This window comes from Momordica charantia, assembly GCF_013281855.1.
Source record: "Momordica charantia cultivar OHB3-1 chromosome 8 unlocalized genomic scaffold, Mcharantia_2.0 BLBB01000008.1, whole genome shotgun sequence".
Lineage (NCBI taxonomy): Eukaryota > Viridiplantae > Streptophyta > Magnoliopsida > Cucurbitales > Cucurbitaceae > Momordica > Momordica charantia.
The window spans coordinates 1,753,438-1,765,610 of NW_028275166.1; the positions used below are offsets into that span (position 1 = coordinate 1,753,438).

Here is a 12,173-nt window from a genome sequence, read left to right on the forward strand (position 1 = left end):
CTCCAGAACCAAAAAGGCTATAATTGTTCGAATTCCAAAGTGAAGGTAGCAAGAAAGCTCAAGACGGGGCGTGAAAAAGGCGCGACGCGAATAGCGCTATAAAAGACAGAGAATGGCCTTCACTCTCTGCAGCAGAGTCTCGGCTCCACTGCTATCCTCCTCTGCCCTACGACGTCGTTTGCCCCTTGTTGGCGCGTTCTGCGTACTGAGCTTCGGAATTTCCCATATCTTCATCTCCAGAACGGGTTCCGCTCTGTCTCTGCCTTTTGCCCCTCTCTTGAGGTACTTCTTTTCGCTTCCTTGCTTTCTTTTTCTGATTCATTTCTGCTGGGATTGATTCTTGCTGAGATTCTGCCTTAGTTACTAGTTAATTTGTTTAGGTTCTTTATTTGATCTGGAAAAATATGTCAGATCGAAGTTTGGTGGTCAAGGACCAGCTAGGAACGTACATTTTGTAAGAATGGAAGCGACTAGCGCCGCGGTGCCTAGCATTGTTGTTTATGTCACCGTCCCGAATAGGGAAGCAGGTTCTCTACTATCTCTCTGCTCTAAAAGTCCCGCGTTCTTGGTGGTTTTGAATTCATTGATTGGTATTTTGTACATTTGACCAACTACGATCTGATTACAATATATATTTTAGTTGCTATAGTTTTTTTTTTTTCTTTCCGGTTTCCAGTATCTTGTGTACGGCTTGGACTAGATTGTTTGTTCGTCATCCTAGTGATAAGCCTATCAGGATCTGGAAAACATATCTTGTGTGTGGTTTGAAATCGTTATGAGTGGTTATGCAAGTAGCCTCTTCACTGTTAGGCGTTTTTGGAGGAAACTTATATTGGCTACTTATGGAGTTTTGTGTTGATTCGGAGTTATAAATATATCTAGCGCATTGGTGTGCGATGAAAATATGCACATAATGACCGGACTCGATAAGCAAATGATGAATTATGATTCAACAAGTGCTGTAATGTTATTATATTGCATATATTGTTTTTGAACATGTATCATGTATTGGCTTCTTCTGGTGACGATGAATGTCTTGCAATAATTGTGGTGGTTGTTTTTATTTTCCACTCACTTGGATGATTAACGTTCTGAAATAGTAGGCCTTTGAGAAAGTTCAGAGTTATTTTTAAATGTGTATTGCTCCCACTTCAGAAAATATTACAAATTTGATGATTTCTTCAGAAACTTTTTTGGACTGTGAGATGCTCCATCTAACTCTAGTTGTGATGCTTAAAACATATTACTTATTGCAGTTCCATTTTTCCTTTTCTTTTTCTACTTTTATTTTCTTAACTCTTAAGTATGGTGGATTCTTGGAGCTTAAGGCCTTTTGTTTTCTTTTTTTTTTTGTTTAGTTATTTCCGTTCTCAACTTCTTTCTTTCCCTTTTAATTTTGTTGGGACAGAACTAGTCCAATGTTTCAAATTCCGATTTCATTGCATTTCGTTGTGTTTCCTGCTATATCCACATTTCTAAAAAAAAAATTATAACGAAATGAAATATGTAACCCTGTAATGTAAGTGTCTAGCAAGTGTTGGATCAAATGTCTAATGCCCAAACTAAACTGTAATGTGTTTCATAAGATTGAGAGTGGTTAGGCTATGGGTGGAGAGAGGGGGAGAAAAGAAAAGTAACTAATTTTTCAATACCATGGAGTTTACTTCTTTTTAATAGATTTTATATTTCTTATCTTATTCACCCATTATTTCTTCAGGTAAGAAATTGGCTGAAAGCATTGTCAAAGAAAAGCTTGCTGCTTGTGTTAACATAGTACCTGGTATGTACATTTTCTCCACCTCATACTGATTTTCTCGTAAGCCTACAATTTTAAATTTCCATTTAAGTAATATATCAATGTCTCTGGAACATGTGGCAGAATGGATTGCTCCTAGTTTTTGAGAAGATATTATATATACAATATTTATAAGCTATATTTGCAGAACATTTTGATGTTCTCCTTTAAGTTCTCTATCCATATCGATGAAATTGCTTCTGACCATTTAAAATTGAAGCTTCCTGGATCTTCCCTTCCCTGTTATCTAAGTGTGCTGTTTTTCAAGGAAGGAAACTTGTTAGAAATAGTTTATTTGGTCATGTATGAAAGAACAATTACTTGTTTCTTTTGATCAATTAACTCATGAACTGGCTTCTATAAATTTCCAAAACTCTGTTTTAATTTTTAATCGTTTCAATTTCTTACCATTGTATTCCTTTTCTTTTCACCTTCTTTTCGTTCCATTGTAACTGTTAATCTGAATATGCATTCTCAGACTTCTGATATATGAATACTTTATAAATGCAGGTATAGAATCTGTCTACCAGTGGAAGGGAGAGGTGTGGTTCTCATTTTCGCGAATCAATATTTAGTCATAAATATATGATTGCTTGTTTGTCTTTATCAAAAAATAACTTCAATTGTAGGCTTTTCTATTTCTGGTTGACAGATCCAGACAGACCCTGAAGAACTTCTGATTATTAAGACCAGGCAATCACTTCTGGGATCCCTGACAGATCATGTTAAGGCAAATCACCCTTACGAGTAAGCCTAGCATTCCTTCTTTGTCTTTGTTTCTGTTTTTTTGTTTTTCATTTTCAACATTGGGGGGAAAATGGTGTGGAAGGGCAAATAGACTTGTAAATTGTGAACTGTTTAACTTATAAGCTAGACATTTAGTGTCTATTTTATAGTAGTTTTTGTTTTGTTTCTAAAAATCATATTGATTTACAAATATTTTTCTTTGTTTATTAATCTACTTTCAAGAATGTTTTTCAAATCTTAGCCAGAATATATTAAACTAGTAAAAAATAGTTTTAAACTTTTTGTTTTTGATTTTTGAAATATGGTTAAATTTGTTTATAGTATTTTTAAACAGTTGAAAACTAATTAAACAAATGAGTGGCATAAGTAGCAAGAAACCAGAAAAATAAGATCATAATCAAATGGAATCTTAGTTTCTCGTGGAACTCGTTATGGTGTTATCACACTTTCCAGAGAGTATAGGGGAATCAGGGAGTTGTTTTAAAATTCATATTTTGTCCCCTCTAAGGATTTACCTCCGTTTTTAATACAGGGTGCCTGAAGTTATTGCTTTGCGTATAACTGGTGGCAGCCTCGAGTACCTAGATTGGATCAAAAGCAGCACGAAGGACTGACTTTCTCCTCAATAAGAAGTATAACAAGTTTATTCGAGTATATCAAGTATTGTCCGTTGAATTTGGTATCTGAGCCCCCCTCCCCATCCTCATGTGCAAGTGTCTCAATAAACTGGTTTGCCATCTTATGAATTGGAATACATGTTTGTCTTGTAAATTGTAAATAAGAATCAAAATGAAATTTCCAGATTGCTTTCTTTTGTCCTTGAATCTCAATACATTGGGTTTGTCAATTACTCATACCCTGACCTTACAGCAAATATGCGTTGGCAAAATGCATGGGGAAAAACTGCAGAAGGACTTGGTTCGAGGTCAGAAATCTCAACCCACAACTTCATATTTCATAATGATTTTTGGAAAATGGTTGTTGGTGGAATCCTTTCAAATATCGTCCTGCAAATAACTCCACTAGGCCTAGAATGTTATGTGAAAATTTGAGATGAAACGTATGAAAATGTTTCACATGTGGGTATCTTCTTTATGAGTTTTCAATTGGCATCGTCATCTCAGAATCCATTGAAAGCTTGTACGATAGCCATAGGCAACGTCGTGGATAGTGTGATTATACCAAATATGGTAGAGATCAAATGATGTTCCAGGTCTCAAACTTTGTATCGCCTTTTTCTCTTTATTTTAAATCCATATTCGGTCCACATTATGGCTGAAATTTTGCAAAGTCATACCCAGAGGTTAGTTTTATGGAAGATTTGTTTAACTCTGACAAGTGACCTAACGCCGGTAGTGCAAGTTTATTCAAAAACAGCGGGAAATATTAGAAACAAAAGAAAAATTATATGGATGGCCACGAGTTTCGTAGACAGACATTTTGGGAGTTGGGACAGAAACTCCATGATATTTGATAGCTTTCTTCCATGGTTTTCAGGAATCTCTTAAAACCCATAGAATTTTTCCTTTGTCAACGAGGGAGCATAGATTACTTTCTATCACAACTCCTGTTTTTTTCCCTTTTCTTTCCATCTGATTTGTGTCCATCCTATGGGGATGTCCGTGAAGGGGAAAGATCTAATATTTCATTGATAAATTAGTAACTCTATGACCGTCAGTAACTAATTAGGTTTCATCAGTTAACTAATTCCCATCAGAGTATTGGTTTTGAAGTAATAATATCAGGGTTATGAATGATTAATTAATCAGTTCGTCCGTAAAGATTCTCATAAAGAATTTCCATGTCATGCTAAGCTTAGATACTGACACATTCCATTGGTAACATTTTGTTCTTAGGAAATAAGGTTGCTCAGTTATAATTCATTTTTTCTTTTATTGTGATCTCTACTTAACAGAAAAATTTTATCCAAATCTTAAATCAAAAACTAATTCAAAAACCGAACCTTCTTTTGAAGTGAATTATAGGCTAAAAAATTTAATAGCATTTAAACTTGTTATTAAGAAAATTCATGTTATCATATCCGTTGGTTAATATTTTAAATTGTCTCAATTGCAGACGTCTCACAGTCACAGTCACGGTAACTTTAAATTAAACTGAACTTAACCAACAACGTCAAGAAGGGAAAATAAAAACTAAGATGCAACAGGAGTTCGTTTTTGACTACTCAAGTTACAACTAGCCACCACTACGTAGTAGCGAATCTTGCACTTCACGCCTATTTGGCGACCAAGTAAAGATATCGACAAAACAGACCAAAAAGTTTCCAAAAATGGTTTTGGTTTATTTGAAGTTAAAGAAAACCAAGCCTGATAACCCCATTGAAACCAGCCCCATCTTTAATCTTCCCCAAACTCTCGACAAAATCTCACTTATAATAACGCAACTACTTCTTAGCTTCCCAGAAACAGGACATTTGTTCTGTGAGAAGGATTGGCTTTTCTGCTCAACAAGTCAGAACAGTAATTAAGTCTAAGGCCGTCGACATGCCGCCTCTGGGTGTGCAACTATACGTCACAGAACGTCAGGTACGTACGTCCCTCCCTCTCCTTTTCTCTATATTTCTTCTCCCCTTTATGTCAAAACGGAGAAATGTGCAGGTGGTGATGGATAATGGCATAGTTCAAGTCACGTTTTCAAACCCAGATGGCATAGTGATCGGAATCCGATACAATGGAGTCGACAACTTGCTCGAAATTCTCAACGACGAATATAACAGAGGGTATATTGTTGTGAACATCTCGTCCCATTACAGTAATTCTTCCATGCATAAATACGCTGCTTCACAATAATATTATTGTGCATGCAGGTATTGGGACCTCGTGTGGAGCCCATCCGCCTCCACAACTGGATCGTTCGATGTGTATGTATTCTGTTCTCTTTTCCAAGTAGGCTCTCTTACAGATTTCTGGCTCATAAGTTTTGAGTAGAGTTTTTTTTTTTTTTTTTTTTGTGCTTGCAGGATAAAGGCTACGAGTTTTGAGGTTATAGTGGAAAATGAAGACCAAGTGGAGCTCTCCTTTACACGAAAATGGGATCTGTCTCTCGAGGGAAAGCTTGTGCCTTTAGAGATTGATAAAAGGTTAGATTGTTTCGAATCTTGCTTTGGCAAGAAAGTTAAATTCCAGACCTTTTTCTTATGAATGGATTTGTAGCTATGTGTAGGTTTGTAATGCTTCGGGGTTCGTCAGGGTTCTACTCTTATGCTATTTACCAACACTTGAAAGAATGGCCTGGTTTCAACCTTGGTGAAACCAGACTCGCCTTCAAACTCAGAAAAGACAAGTAACACCCAAATTCTCTACATTATTTCATTGAATGTTTGTTTTAGCTTAAATAGTACCTAATTTTTTTTGGATAATTCTTAATCTTATTCTTAATTTTTTTGGATAATTCTTATGTTTTTGTATATAATAATAATAAAAGAATAGTTTGACTTTTTTTTTTCTTTTGAGGGATAAACTTAATTGGGCATTTTTAATATATTAAACATAAAAATAAGCATTTTAAAAGATTTAAAGACAAAATTGAGAATTAAAAGGGGGACTACTTTGGTATATTTGACCTTTAATTTATAGCATTTGTTTGTAATTTGAAAATTTGAACAATGCATATGGATAATTGTCGTAGGTTCCACTATATGGCCATGGCAGACAACAGACAGAGATCCATGCCGCTGCCAGATGACCGGTCTCCGCCAAGAGGCCGAGCCCTGGCCTATCCGGAGGCTGTCCTGCTCGTCGACCCCGTCGAACCTGAGCTCCAGGGAGAGGTCCATTATTGAATCTCTTTAATCTAAATTCCTCCAATTTCGTATTACAATAAGTTGAAAAAAACCATAATCATGGAAATGCAAATGTTCTGATTTCTTTTCGATCGTCATGCATTGGTGTGGTACTGTGTAAAGGTGGATGACAAGTATCAATATTCATGTGACAACAAAGATAGCAGCGTCCATGGATGGATATCCACTGACCCGCCGGTCGGGTTCTGGCTAATCACCCCCAGCAACGAGTTCCGGTCCGGCGGACCCGTTAAGCAGAACCTGACTTCTCACGTCGGCCCAACCACCCTTGCTGTAAGTGATTCTTCATTCATTCTGCCTTCGTTCATGGGGTTGTTCAATGTTTGAGGGCATCAGAAGCCAGAGTCTTGACTCAAAACGACGTATCGAATGATCAGGTTTTTATTAGCGCCCATTACACGGGAGAGGATCTGGTCCCTAAAATCGGAGCGGGCGAGGCGTGGAAGAAAGTTTTTGGTCCTGTGTTCATCTATCTCAACTCAACTTACGATTCCAGCGACGCAATTCAGCTCTGGGAAGATGCCAAAGCACAGGTTTCTTCCTTTTTCTTCACTATTCATTTTCATTGGAAGATAGTTAATAACTACTCTACACTTCAGCTCTGGACTAAACACACACAACTCTAAAAGTTATTACTTAAAAATTTAATCTAGTTCTAAAATTTCACAACTTATTCAATCGAAGACTGAGACTTCTTGTTCCGTATGAAAAGGAGACGATCGAAGTCCAAAGTTGGCCCTACAGCTTCCCTGCTTCGGATGATTTTCCAAAGTCAAACCAGCGTGGTAATATCGGTGGTAGACTCTTAGTCAAGGATAGGTACACAATTGCCAATGGACATTGGAAAATCTTAATAGGTTTTAGTATTTAGTCCATAAATTAATTAATTAGTCGAATGAGGAGATTGACATGATTTAGGTACGTCAGCGAAGACTTCATACCAGCAAACGGTGCGTTTGTTGGCTTAGCGCCACCAGGAGACGTAGGATCGTGGCAAAGAGAGAGTAAGGTAAACTTATTTACTTTTCCTTATTTAATTTCCTTTTCTAAAAAGGGAATATTATTGGCTGATCATTTGAATATTATTAGGGCTACCAATTTTGGAGTAGAGCAGATGAAAGTGGATACTTTTCTATCAACGGCGTAAGAACTGGCGACTACAATCTTTATGCATGGGTCCCCGGTTTCATTGGAGATTATCGAAATGATTCTCTCATCAACATTTCAGAAGGTTCTAATTTTCTTCCTGTGGTTCACATTTATATATACTTTTTTGCAAGTCATGTAGCTTTGGACGTAAAATTGGTTAGAACAATTACTGGTTTAGGAATGCGAACGAATTAATCTATTAGATTTATAACAAATTAGAGATTTGGAACCAAATAAAATCTATCTAAACCAAATCGATCAATCATTTTTGAATTTATATGTTGTGAAATTGAATCGATTGAAATTTACTGGTAGGGTAGATGAACCAATTCAATTCTATCGATTTTATCTGTTTTTTCAATTTGAACTTGCAATTCTAAGTTAAAATTTTGTGTGTGCAAGAGTATAGGTAGTGAGATAGACGTGGGTGACATAATATACGAAGCTCCGAGAGAAGGGGCTACAATGTGGGAAATAGGAATCCCCGATCGCTCAGCAGCAGAGTTCTATGTTCCAGATCCAAATCCTGGCTACGTCAATAAGCTCTATCTTAACCATCCTGATAAGTAAATATAAATCTACGAGCTCATCCCTCATTATTCTAATTAATCCCTTCATTTAATCAATTCGATTTATTCTTAAGTTGACAATTAATTTGGCAGGTTTCGGCAGTATGGTCTGTGGGAAAGATACACAGAATTGTACCCCGACGCAGACTTGGTATATACAATTGGCGTTAGTGATTACACTAAGGATTGGTTCTTCGCACAGGTCACCAGGTGTTTGTTTATCTTTAGTCTTAGTTTTTCTCTTCATCAATTCAATATTTAGATCTTAGGATTGGTTCTGAATTCTGATTTCTCTTCAAAAATACTATAAATTTTATTAATGTTCTAGTTTTTGCTGATCATGATCCGTAGGAAGACAGAAAACGGAACATTCAAGGGGACAACGTGGCAAGTGAAGTTCAAGCTGGACAATGTGGACAGAAAAGGAACTTACAAGCTTCGGATCGCTTTGGCTTCCGCTTCTCTGGCGGAATTGCAGGTATACAGATCAAATACAACCTTAATTATTTTCTTTTTTCCTTTCTAGTTTCTGGGGTGGCGTGCAAAACCAGTCCACTGTGATGTTTTTGAAGGTTGCCGTAAATGACCCAAAATCAAAGCCAGCGTTCTCGAGTGGGCTGATCGGAAGGGACAATTCGATCGCCAGACACGGAATTCACGGCCTGCATTGGCTCTACAACGTGGATATTCCGGCCAATCGCCTCGTCGCCGGCGACAACGTCATCTTTTTCACGCAACCAAGGAGCACCAGCCCTTTCCAAGCTATTATGTACGATTATATTCGTCTGGAATCTCCTCCACCTCCCTCCTCCGCCCATGCTTTGAATTAATATATATATTTTTAATCTGTTTTTAAATAATAATTTTTAGATGCGTTCCAATTTCAAATGAAATTATGTCGACTTGTTTTTTATAAAACGTATAATATGGTGCCAGTTTTTTTTTGTTGGAAGGTCGCAGTGTTTTCATCGGTTTTTTTGTTTCAAAAAGGTGGGGTGCAATTCAAAATCTTTTATTTTAGGTACATTATACATAAATAAACATATGAAGCTCTATCCAAAATTATATGTGCGCATTTAAAATATTTGTAACACAGAAAGTGCGTTAGCGTCGACATGACCATCAAACACTATCAAATACCAGTACGAGTTTTGATAGAACTTTGGTATCTTGCTGACTTATCCAGTAGTGTTTATATTTTTTTCCCTTCTAATTTAGAGTTTCACCCCTGAGGCTTTTAACCCAATCAATCTGATAGCTACACGATGAAAATTAAACTCAATAATTATTTAAAAAAACGTTAACGATAATAAAGGAATTCGTTAACGATATCATTAAACGTCGTGACTTCATTCTTGCTTCGAAAATATCAATAACAAACAAATTACTGTCGGAGTGATTTGTTAATTAATTAAGTTGGTTCTTGGTGTTCTCGGCTGCCTCAGTAGCTTGAACCTGCATTTTGGCAGTCTTTAAATCTGCTTTTGCCGCTTCCTCTTCGGTCTTAGCTGTCATCTTCTTTCCCTGCAGCCAACCAAATTAAAACGTCGTTGTTCTTAAATCTAATTCCTCTCCTGCAGAGAGATAGAGAGAGAGATAATTAATTTAATTAATTAATTACTCACCCAGCCGACGAAAAAAGCTTTGACATATCGGAGTGTCTCCTGAGAAGATGCATAAAAGGACATGCACCCACTCTTTATGCGATCCATCGCCGATGACTCTCTTCTTCCTTGTTTCTGGCCGGAAAACGTCCCTGCTGCGACGGCTGCGACGGCGTCGGCGTTGAAACTCTGATTTCGTCTGTGGTCTTTGACGAACACGTACGTTCACATTGAAAGAGCCCTCCGTTGTGGATTTATTTGGAAGGCGTTGGGCGTTTGGGGCTAAGCCAACGCATCTCCTAATTTTGTCCACGTGGTAGTTCTGCAACCTGTCCACGTGGCGGCAATAAAACACCCCACACGGAACAACAAACAAGCATGCGTGGTGGCGTACGTTTAGTACCCAACCAGATATCCTTCTGCTCACCATCGTATTGACAATTTTATTGGTTCTACGTTCTCGTTCTTTTATGCTTGTAGTTGTCAATTTTGTAACAATAATTTATTTTCAAGCACTTTTTAAATTTATACTATCACCATTCATTGATATTTTAGATATTTATCCCTTATCATTTTAGTAAACAATACTTAATTAGTATTTTAATTCGACGATAACTGACATATATTTTAATGAGGTTGTGAGTTCGATCCCTCATTTTCACGTATTGTACTAAGAAGAAAAATGTTATTGATAAACAATTATATTATTTGAGTACAATATGTTGAGGAATAGATTCAAACTCACAATTTCTTAGTTTGAGGTATATACCAAAGCTATGCTCGCTTTTGACAATAACAAATATCCCTTTAAAATTAGAAATCTACAAATATAAATAATTATAAACCTACACACTTGTCAAATATTGATTCTAAAAATAACTCGATAAATTCTGTAATACCATTCGTCTTTGATTAACCACCACAGGGAGACTGGTTGGTTTAGGCCCATTGCTATTGGGCTTTATATTCTGCTGATAAATTTTCTGGACCGGCCCAGCCCAATAACAAGACTGGTTGTCAACCCATGTATTTATGGTTGACTAGGTATTGCTTTAGACTTTAGAGGTCTGCAAATTTTACAGAAACTTTCCACTGGATTACCATCGTGACTCGTATGCATGGTTTTCGATATTAAATAAGTGCTGTTATTCAAACGCGTGGTTATTAAAATAATAAACTTTTAAGAAATTATAGTAATACCGACATTTTAAAAAAAGTTTTATGAATACTTTTTACAAGTGTAACGTCAAAAATAAATAAATAATAAATTTAACGTCATAGATCTATTTTTCATTATACTAAACGTGAATATGAAGGATTGAACATCTGACTTCTAGAAGACGAACAGGACTACTTACCTGCTTCATGTTGACATGTTTATTAATTTTAAACTATGTTGTGGTTAATACTTATAGAGTGACGCTCCCAACTAAAAAGTAATTTATTTTACTAAAAAAAATAATTATTTTCCCACACTATATTTCCACTCTCTTACAATAATACACGATATCTATGCAAGTAAATAATATGATGTCAACAACAGGTTGTAAATTACTAATTTATAGTATAATTTGAGTGGATATGACACACATTATCATATATTGGTGGTTAAATCTTCACCTCGAGAATACATCCATCACATATTTATACACATATATACATATATAAAAACAATGCATATAATAAACATACATTGGTTGCTATTATTTAAGTAAATAAACGATATTGCAAATAAGTTAATCAATAATTTGCCATGCACAAAAGATTGCTATATTTACCGATATTTTTTCCCAAAAGTTTCCAAGCTTGCAATCACTTTTTATAAATTATAAAATAAATGATATAATAGTAAATATTTGTCTTTTTATGCCGTTCTAACCTAAACAAAGTTAATGAATAATCCCATTATAACGAAACAATATATGATTTTATTTATTTATTTATATGACAAGATTATTATTTTTACGGAAAATTATTAATTTTTAATCTGCTTGCAAATTTTTTTTAAGAAAAATAAGCGTACAGTAGCATAGTAAAACTATTAATTTATAATAAATATTATATATACCCTTTAAAATCCCATATTTAACATGTTAAAGTATGCGATCTTGATTTCATACTATCTTTCGTAAAAAAATCCATTTATATATTTGTGCATTACAAATGAGAAATGAAAACGCATCATGATTGGAAAACTAAGTACTGGTTTGGTAATATTTTTTTTTCTTTTTTTTTTGTTTATGTTTCTTAATTTTTAATAAATAAAAAATGAATTGTACGACTCCAATGTTTATAAATCCAAGTATGATACATAATATTTTTATTTAGGTTTGGAACAAATTGAAAATGAAAAGAAACTAATAAACTTGTTTGGGTTGTTTCTATGATTTATAAACAAGTATGAGAATGTTTAAAAAAAAAAGGAACAAAAACAAACATAGATAATTGCAAACTCCTTAGATTTTAAAAAAGTTTAAAACAATACC

At 35.3% G+C, this 12,173-nt stretch overlaps 3 protein-coding genes across 6 annotated transcripts; 2 read left to right on the plus strand and 1 right to left on the minus strand.

Moving 5' to 3' along the window:
• The first annotated feature begins 39 nt into the window (after positions 1-39).
• Positions 40-3,356, plus strand: CUTA (Nitrogen regulatory PII-like, alpha/beta). Its single transcript, XM_022276382.2, has 6 exons — positions 40-282; positions 412-527; positions 1,718-1,780; positions 2,306-2,337; positions 2,448-2,542; positions 3,075-3,356. Exons 1-6 carry the CDS (start codon positions 113-115, stop codon positions 3,154-3,156), a joined length of 558 nt encoding a protein of 185 aa, XP_022132074.1. The 5' UTR covers positions 40-112; the 3' UTR covers positions 3,157-3,356.
• Positions 3,332-9,148, plus strand: LOC111005034 (uncharacterized). 4 transcript variants are annotated; one of them, XM_022276380.2, is made up of 16 exons: positions 3,332-3,467; positions 4,958-5,088; positions 5,161-5,282; positions 5,370-5,423; positions 5,523-5,642; positions 5,726-5,845; positions 6,191-6,332; positions 6,468-6,638; positions 6,743-6,898; positions 7,078-7,184; positions 7,284-7,374; positions 7,455-7,596; positions 7,924-8,080; positions 8,177-8,293; positions 8,435-8,561; positions 8,656-9,148. In XM_022276380.2, the coding sequence occupies exons 1-16, from the start codon at positions 3,332-3,334 to the stop codon at positions 8,911-8,913; spliced, it is 2,151 nt and encodes a 716-aa protein (XP_022132072.1). In that variant the 3' UTR covers positions 8,914-9,148. The 4 variants fall into 4 exon arrangements, with proteins under 4 accessions (XP_022132072.1, XP_022132073.1, XP_087983712.1 ...); XM_022276381.2 differs by having other exon boundaries at positions 7,293-7,374; XM_088127586.1 differs by having other exon boundaries at positions 3,337-3,467; positions 4,619-5,088.
• A 194-nt stretch (positions 9,149-9,342) lies between these two features.
• Positions 9,343-9,934, minus strand: LOC111005010 (uncharacterized). The gene is made up of 2 exons (XM_022276352.2): positions 9,709-9,934; positions 9,343-9,607 (listed from the first exon to the last, which is right to left on the minus strand). Exons 1-2 carry the CDS (start codon positions 9,793-9,795, stop codon positions 9,491-9,493), a joined length of 204 nt encoding a protein of 67 aa, XP_022132044.1. The 5' UTR covers positions 9,796-9,934; the 3' UTR covers positions 9,343-9,490.
• Between the last annotated feature and the right edge of the window lie 2,239 nt (positions 9,935-12,173).

Excerpts from the sequence above, each read along its gene's own strand:
- CUTA (XM_022276382.2), top strand. The coding sequence starts at position 113 with ATGGCCTTCACTCTCTGCAGCAGAGTCTCGGCTCCACTGCTATCCTCC. Across the intron at positions 1,781-2,305 it reads TTGTGTTAACATAGTACCTG|GTATAGAATCTGTCTACCAG; the intron begins GTATGTACATTT and ends TTATAAATGCAG. Across the intron at positions 2,543-3,074 it reads AAGGCAAATCACCCTTACGA|GGTGCCTGAAGTTATTGCTT; the intron begins GTAAGCCTAGCA and ends TTTTTAATACAG.
- LOC111005034 (XM_022276380.2), top strand. The coding sequence starts at position 3,332 with ATGAAATTTCCAGATTGCTTTCTTTTGTCCTTGAATCTCAATACATTG. Across the intron at positions 5,643-5,725 it reads CCTTTAGAGATTGATAAAAG|GTTTGTAATGCTTCGGGGTT; the intron begins GTTAGATTGTTT and ends AGCTATGTGTAG. Across the intron at positions 6,639-6,742 it reads TCGGCCCAACCACCCTTGCT|GTTTTTATTAGCGCCCATTA; the intron begins GTAAGTGATTCT and ends TCGAATGATCAG.
- LOC111005010 (XM_022276352.2), bottom strand. The coding sequence starts at position 9,795 with ATGGATCGCATAAAGAGTGGGTGCATGTCCTTTTATGCATCTTCTCAG. Across the intron at positions 9,608-9,708 it reads AAGCTTTTTTCGTCGGCTGG|GGAAAGAAGATGACAGCTAA; the intron begins GTGAGTAATTAA and ends GGTTGGCTGCAG.